The following is an 8496-nucleotide window of genomic DNA, read 5'->3' as shown; positions in this document are numbered from 1 at the left end:
CCCATCCTTTAAGACATCAATAATAGGTAGATAATTATGATAAATTCTAAGTATTTGTCATGGATATTTAGCGCAGAGTTTTTACTATATACATGTGGGTCTTTTGTCCACCTATGCCGCTCATCGATCCATGCAGTTACTATATAATGGTGGGTTGAAAGCATCGGTAAACAAATGCCGCACGAACTTTTTGTCGTCATGCATATATTGTAGTGAATGACACATAAACCGCCAATTTGGGAAATCCCAAAGCGTAATGTTTGCTATTGACTTCATGCTTTGGTAAAATGAAATTCGGATCCTTTTGTCACATGAATAAAAATGGCCGCCCGATATATACAGTTGCTCCGCATGTCATGCAGTGTATTCATGATAGTACAAATTTGCTCGCTACAGGGTAAGTCTACTCTAATTGAGATGCAAGTCATATACATGTACACTTGGTCATAAAGGTGGAATAATTTTGTTTTATTCCCATTTATGGAATGATTTTGACAATGATCTATTTCTAATTGAATACATTCTCAGATTGTATTGATGTGCAAGTTATATGCATGTTCATGTGTGGCCATGCCTTGAACTAGAATTCATGGCCGTACAGAGGAATTATTCCTGTTGGGGACCGGGGAGAAATAGAATGAATTATTGATAACTTATTGAATTTTCTTTGTTTTTGTTATTTGTGGGGGCTGCCCCCTACCCTAGCCCGCGTTGCTTACAGTCACGAATTCAGTGGCAAAGCAACGGCCTCGTTAGTGTGAGGCCCCAGGATCAAAACCGTGTCGATGTGCTATATTAGTGTCCTTTTATCAGGTATTAATCCTCATTACTTTCAGGTATGACTTAAGGACGTAGTTCCCCTAGTTGATAAGCATAGTAGCACTCACACGCTTTAGTAGTCACGCAAAACAAACCCTCGCAATATTATTCAAAAAAATCTGAAAATGTATATTATTATTTAGGTCTATTAGTAAAAAAATCATTGTACAAAAATCTATAAATTGGGATTTAAAAAAAATTATTCCACCATTATGACCAACAGTGTATTTATTGGAATCGAGTTATCATAGCAATGCTGCATCATATACATTTTATTTCAAAGTCCTTTCTCGTCATTTACAATTAAATTATACCGATGAATATTATAGCAGGGATATGGACCTAATCATAGGCTCTGATGAATACTAAATTTTATACAGGGACATGATCGATACATTAATGATTATATAACCTCTCGTTTGACCGTAAACTGAAACAAAAAACGACCCCCTAGGTGAGTAAATTGCAAAATCCGAACAAAAGGGTGTAACTAATCACATTGATTAATGCTGAGAATTTCACTTAAAAACATATGAATATTGACATATGCAAAAGTAAATGCTTATTGTCTACAATAAATGTGGTGGTGATGCAGATGTGTGTAAATCATGTAGGATTAATATTTATGTATGTAGCTTACAGTTTGAATTCGCCATTTGAAATCATTCTTAAGACTAAAAATCAATGATTGTATAGATTTACAGCATGTATCTCAAAAATTCCCGCTACGCTTCATAATGATTTGTGATTTTTATTTGATTTGTTGAATTGATTTCTGTCTGGGGGGCTAATATCTGTGAGAACTATTGTTGTCATGGTACAGGTCTTTTATGCGATGTACCAGATGGTTTCGTGTACACTGATTTACACAAAACGGTACACAAGGGAAATAGCGTTGTACTGACGTGTCAATTTCGTGGGACACCTTTAGCTGTCTGGTGGAAGAAAGGTGATGACCCAAGAACAGCACCAAACCTTGTTTCATGGATTCCAACTGATGATGTAACAGGATTATGTGAAGGTGAAAGGCCGTGTCAGATCATGGAGATGAATGAAAATCGCTCCTTGGTAATCAAAGAAGTCAGCATAGCAGAACAAGGACGATACATCTGTAGAGTGACAATCAGGGGGATACTGATACACAACTTCACGGACATCAGTGTATATTGTGAGTAATGCGTTGAGCCTGTCACACCCTACACGATTCTTCTACGATCTGATTTGTGTAGAGAGTGCAATTATATTACACATATAAATCTCAACAACCACTAGTCTCCTTGTTTAGGTTCTGGATAATGATAAGAATTTAAACCACCGTAATTGTTGTGCCTTTAAACTCTTCTAGTCCGAACGAAAGCCGAATTGGCTGGAAATGCCAGACAGTCACACCACTGGTCTGACGTCACTTAAACTTTTCCTGATTTTCAGATTGGATTATTTATTTTTGTTTCATTTTACCAGACTGCTAAGAAAGCATGTGAATGCTTTCAAGAAGCAACCAGGGGATCATCGAGACGGCTTAATATTGAGATCCTTAAACTCATCAGTTTTATACGTTTTTTTACAAATAACTGATCATATCAAATGCCATTAAAAATTCTTCAAAAATAAGATGGCAGTCAGGTCGTGGAGTGTGCCCCTAATGTAATTATATTCATTTCTTTTATTTCAATTATGCGAAGTCATCAAGATATGTGCTAGTCATAAAGCTGTATAACTGACCATAGGTATATCCAGTGCACCAGAATCGACCGCACCTTTCATTCAATCCAACATCTACGCTTGTACAACATATTACATATATTCCTTTGCGTAATCGCTCCGCTCCTTCTCACGTATATGCTAGGCCTTATTACTCTATTTTATCTCTGTTTAATAAGATATATATCAATCATTTCTAAGATGATTAAATCAATGAGAAGAAAAAACAACAGTGGGAAAATGGGGACTCAGAAAGCACTCTTTATATGTTACTAGATTATTTGCATGCGAAGTATCACGTTAACAATTGCTGCGGATATATCTTGAGGAAACATTTCTCGTTTGTAGTTCCTCGTTCACAGGAAAAACAATTATTGGCAACATTATTTCTGATTACATTATAGCTCCCCCGATGGAACCCTTCCCAATCATCAATGAATGTCAAACGATCTCTCGAAACAACACTAAAACTAGCTGTACTATTTCAACGAGCCAATCAGTCGAGATAAGCTGCACTGCTTCAGGTTACTTCCCAGATATAGATCTTTACTTTCTACATGGATTCACAAGTCTTCACACGATAAACACGATTGAAGTCACAAATCTTGACGGGACAAAAAACAAAACCATATTTGCCATCGCTACAGCCAGTGAAATCAGCTATGTTTGTTTCGCGTCTAATATTCCTGGATTGCAAGGGGAGAGAACAACACCTTTTTTAGTTAACCTACTAGAAACCACTTCCCTGGTGCCTACTGGATCCACAATTCCTTTTGGAAAGGCAAATGGAAATGCAGCTAAAGTCGGTAAGAACCTGTGTATTCTGACATTTCATTATTTCGACAATCAAAACAAGATAAGGAATTGAGATAAATATTAGACGCTAAACGAATTTCATTTCGTGAGACGTGTACTGTTTTTTTAGTTCACGACAATAGATTTCTCTTCGGACAAAGAATGTTTCATGAGCTGATGATTTAATTATATATCTATTTGCAGTTGTACCAGTTATCGCAGGCATTCTTATACTGGCTGTGATATGCGTTTGCGTTGCCATCAAATTATGGTGTCGGAAGAAACAACGGAGGATTCAAGGTATGTTTATATATATATGGCTCGTTATCACTGGGTTGAGTAATTAATACCTATCATAATCTTTTCTTCCAAAAAAAAGAAATTATCTCATAGTGCAAAATGAAAGGAAAATGTTTCTTCTTTTTATGGAGCCCTATTTTCCCATTTTTCTATGACTACAATGTCATTTATTATGACGATGAAGTTTAAATAGATGCAAGTATATCCTAATATATGTTATTTAGTATTTGGTGAACCTTTGAATATCTAGGAATGGAATCTGAAACAAAACAACTTCGAAAGAAAAATATCATTTTCAAATGTTATAGGGTACTATCATTTGGATTAAACCGTATTTGTTTACCAAAACAGCAATACATAGATGAAGTACGTACATTTCTACGAGTAACAAAATAATAATACTATAAAATGGAATACATTACTGTAAGATCGCACAAGGCAAAAGAATCGTAAAGTTATGTTAATTATGTTATACTATAGACAAATAATGGTGACAAAGAATGTTTCATTTATATATGGCATTATTTTGGACTTTCTATGCCCTTTAATTAAGAGTGCAACACCCCTGAGGAAAAAGACTTTTGACCTCATAGATTAAATTGGAATTTATCAGGCTTTTGTCCTCTAAATTTTTTTTCCGTACAGAAAAATACGACCCGGAATCCATACCACTACGGCAAGACCCACAGATAAATGGTAAGTCCTTATATTTATCTATCATACAAAAATTAAGAATCCGATTTCTTCAAACCAACGCACCAACATGTACAAACGCGTACATACACGCACACCAGCGCGCGCGCACACACACTTTTGTTTTGTTAAGTCATTTTGTTTTATTCTTCCAATTGCGTAATACAAACATACAATAAAACGTAAATAAAATAAATAAACGTTTTTTTTAGACATAAACATACTTTAACTAATTCTCATTTGCAGTAAATATAACTGAGCAAAAATTGAAAGTAAACTTAAAGTATGAAAACATAATGTATAAGTCAATTGTACATATTATTCACTTATATACAATTTGAGTTTTTTGTTTACTGGTACTCCCAGCTCCCCCTCCCTCACACCAAGACACACACGCATACACACGCACACACACAAACATGTACACACATACCCCCTCCAACTTGCAGAATTAATCGCTAACAAATTGCTTTGGAAACATTTTACGAACATATAAATCAGAATATCACTTATTATATGTGTGTGTATATATATATATATATATATATATATGTATATATATATATATATATATATATATATACGCATACACACATATATATATATATATATATATATATATAAATATATTAATATAATAAAACTTGATTATTTGCTATTTTCATTGAGGGGATTTGGTTTTCTTTTTTGTTACGATAAGATATGACGTATGTATTAAAGGGAGTGCTGACATTATTTCAGAGTAAGTTTTATGAAATACCAAATCTCTCTATTTTGTATGTAATTTCTGATATGGTAACGAAAAAATACTCAACAATTTGTGGGTTATAATTCCTTTAAGAGAAAGTATCCTTCTTCGAACTGTGGTACCTGGTACAACATATGGAGGAGACAAACTTGAATATCCTACGGGGCGCCCTCATCGATCTTGGTATTCCTGGGGTCGAGGATGAACTCACTACCGACACGGCATACGACCTACTCTGTGAATGGAAGGATGCAAATAAATTAGACAATGAAGGAATGAGGCTGAAGAATGTATTACACGGACATGGACTTATCCTTTCCTGGAAAGAGATGTGTGGTGGGTATTGATTCACTTCGAAATTATCCACAGTTTAACGGGTTTATTTATTTGTTTTTATTTATATGTTCGTTTTGTTTTAAGAGGGTGGTTCTCTTAGGTTTGAAATGATAAACCAAACAACAATTTGTTTACAATTAGTCTATGCAGTATCATGGGACCATTGATTGAAAGATCCAAGAAATAGATGTGGACAAGTAGATTAAAATGAATACAATTTATACCATGTCGAATGATTATATTTACTAGTGTGTACCTTGAAGTATGTATATGTTTAAGTAAAGATAATGTGAAAAATATTGATGCGTCTTTTATAAACAAGAAAAATAATAAATTTCAATGTTTTTTCATTGAAATACTTACGATTATGATTATGATGGTGTTCATTTTATGTAGAACGCAGATATGATGCAAAGTCTGAGGTTTCTGAAGAACTGTTGGATCATGTTTTTTGGAGCATTGGCGATGAAAGAAAGATTCGCCAATTCCTTCATGAACTGACCACCAAGAAACGTGAAACTCGATCTAAGGTGTCTGGAAATAAAAGAGACGTTATCGAGGAATCTATGGTTGTCTTGAGGGAATGGCGTGACAGAGAACACAATGAAAGCCAAGTTATTCAATTAAGTTTAGCTCTAGAAAGAGCTAAATGCAAGCCACTAGATAGGACTTTCTTTCAGGGTGAGTTCCATGTGTTATTTCCGAAGGTTTCAAGTGATGCTATTATTTGTGAGAAAATTATTGTGTATCTTTCTTAAGTAAAATTGTAAGGCTCTGGAGTTTATCAATAACACTCGAGTGACATCAGGTGATGAACTGATCCTGGAAGAAGTTTGTTTGAACTTATGTTCATGTTCTTCTCCCATCCTCCCTATCTCCTCTGTCTCTCTGTCTTCGTTATGCTGTATACTCTGGAGAGGGTGCACCCGTATGACGCCCAGTAGCTGATCATGTGGGTTTCAGTGTTATTAGCTTTGGTTGATATTACTTTAACCCGTTTTCTACTGAATTCTCTCTTTCTCATGAGCATACTACAGGGACCACTCGGTGTCTGTAGGCAATGGGTTAAATTGAATTTACATCTCACTTAAAAACGCATTTTCGAGACATTTGTTTATTTACATACATGGGACAAAATGTGAGGGACCTAACCAGGAAGTTGGGTTGTTTTATATAATTGTCATGTTCTTTATCTCCTCCCCTCTTCCCATCACACTTCTTCATATTTTTCTTTATGATGTTATTGTAATTAGTGTAGTCATACAGAAAAAATTATACAATGTAAACACTGAACTTTTCGCTTCTTCTTATAACTTGTTTGTTCTTATACATGTAGTTGCTGATCATCTCCTGAAGGTGATATCCCCACAAGAGGTAGAAGGTTTCGTCGATAGACTGACAGAAAGACATTGCAAGAGGCTTGCTAATGCCGTAGGAATAACCGATGAGAAGAAAATTAAAACCATCATGGATGAAAACAATGAAGATCTTGTTCTCATTCAGTCAATGGTCAACGACTGGATAGACGGACAGGAATGCTGCAACTTCGAGAAGAGATGCATGCTTGATGATGCAACCATCAAAATTGGCCGCCATGATATGACGGGTAAGATTCCATTACAAAATCAACTTAAACTTTGCTTTTGAAAAGTATGTTTGTATAGTTATTACTTATCATCAAGTATATTTTAGATGGCGCGAAGCGTTACTTTGTAGCACCTATCGTGGTTTTCCTTTTATGTTTTCCAGATGCATTTGGGACAACCAGCTACCGGGTTAAAACAGGTGATAATCTTGAAAGACCACATCCTGATGCTAGGACGTTCAGTGAGTATACTTTTAGTTATATATGTTAGTAGGTAGTGCACTCTTTATTTATCAGTATTTATTTTCCTGTGACAAAAGAAAGGTATATGATCTATTACTTGAACCATACACATTATTTTATGCCATTATTTGATTTTGGTTTACTCACAGATAGCAGCAGTATATTCGATGATGATCTGGCGTCCTTGCTGAAGCATCTTCCTACAGGTGCAATACCTTTGTTTCTTGGGAAGCTAGGCATCTCAGTTGACGAGGAAGGTGACGATTTGGAGAAGCTGCGATGTTGGAGAGACCAAAATATCAAAGAATCAAAAAGATATTCCCTGCAGGCCCTTGTTTCGATCCATAGTGATGCATTGAACGAGGCGAATGACAGTCATGGTAATTGTCTGAAAATAAATGTATTATGTAGATAGTAGGCCATAGGTAATAATTCGATAAAATATGTTTCCTACAAAGCGTTTTACCACAAACTGACCAATATTTGCTTGGCAATCATTATTATTAATACTCCATCAATGGATTATTAATACTCCATCCTTGGATTCAATTACTACCCTATACATTACAGTGTACATTCTCCACCCTGGGGGAACATTCCAGCTAGTCGAAGACGCTAATCGAACCAATATGCATGCTACCCATTCACAAATGGGCAGGTAGGAGCAATGCAGATAAAATGCCTTGCTCAAAGACATAAGTGCCGTGCCGGGACTCGATACCACGATTGTTGCTTTCCTAGTTAATCGGATAAACCACTCGAATACGAAACATTTTTCTCATAGGCCAAAGGAATTTTACCAAATCAAAACCTCTGGCTAGATACATCCTTCGAAAAGTGTGTCACGGTTCTATTAGTAACATCATTTACATTTAAAAAGATATCAATCTACTAAAATAATCTACTCTCCACCCAGGAGAAGCAAATACCTTGTCAGCTTGAGCGCTTAGGATTGTAACATTATGGCAGTATTATTATTATTATTGTTATTATTATTATTATTATTATTATTATTATTATTATTATTATTATTATTATTATTATTATTATTATTATTATTATTATTATTATTATCATCATCATTATAATGTTGTTCTTGTAGCGATCATTCCTATTATGAAATAACACGCATTGAACAACTCCAATTTTTCATTTTTCAAATGATGTAAACTGTGCATTGTAATGGAAAATTGCCATAAAATCGGGGTTGCTTTCCTGATGTCATCAGCATAAAATATGGATTGATAACTTTATAACGTATAATACCGGTCTACTT

At 35.0% G+C, this 8496-nt stretch overlaps 1 protein-coding gene across 1 annotated transcript in view; it reads left to right on the top strand.

Annotated features, from left to right (window-relative positions):
- Positions 1-5190: 5190 nt before the first annotated feature.
- Positions 5191-8496, top strand: part of LOC105443839 — a 44762-nt gene continuing 41456 nt past the window's right edge. Inside the window, exons 1-4 of the mRNA XM_030978734.1 lie at positions 5191-5392; positions 6729-6998; positions 7142-7219; positions 7370-7606. Of these exons, the coding sequence (XP_030834594.1) occupies positions 5191-5392; positions 6729-6998; positions 7142-7219; positions 7370-7606 (787 nt within the window). The remainder of the gene's footprint in view (positions 5393-6728; positions 6999-7141; positions 7220-7369; positions 7607-8496) is intronic.

This window comes from Strongylocentrotus purpuratus, unplaced genomic scaffold (assembly GCF_000002235.5).
Source record: "Strongylocentrotus purpuratus isolate Spur 01 unplaced genomic scaffold, Spur_5.0 spur5_scaffold_1, whole genome shotgun sequence".
NCBI classification, from domain to species: Eukaryota; Metazoa; Echinodermata; class Echinoidea; order Camarodonta; family Strongylocentrotidae; genus Strongylocentrotus; species Strongylocentrotus purpuratus.
This window is presented reverse-complemented; position numbering and strand designations above follow the sequence as displayed.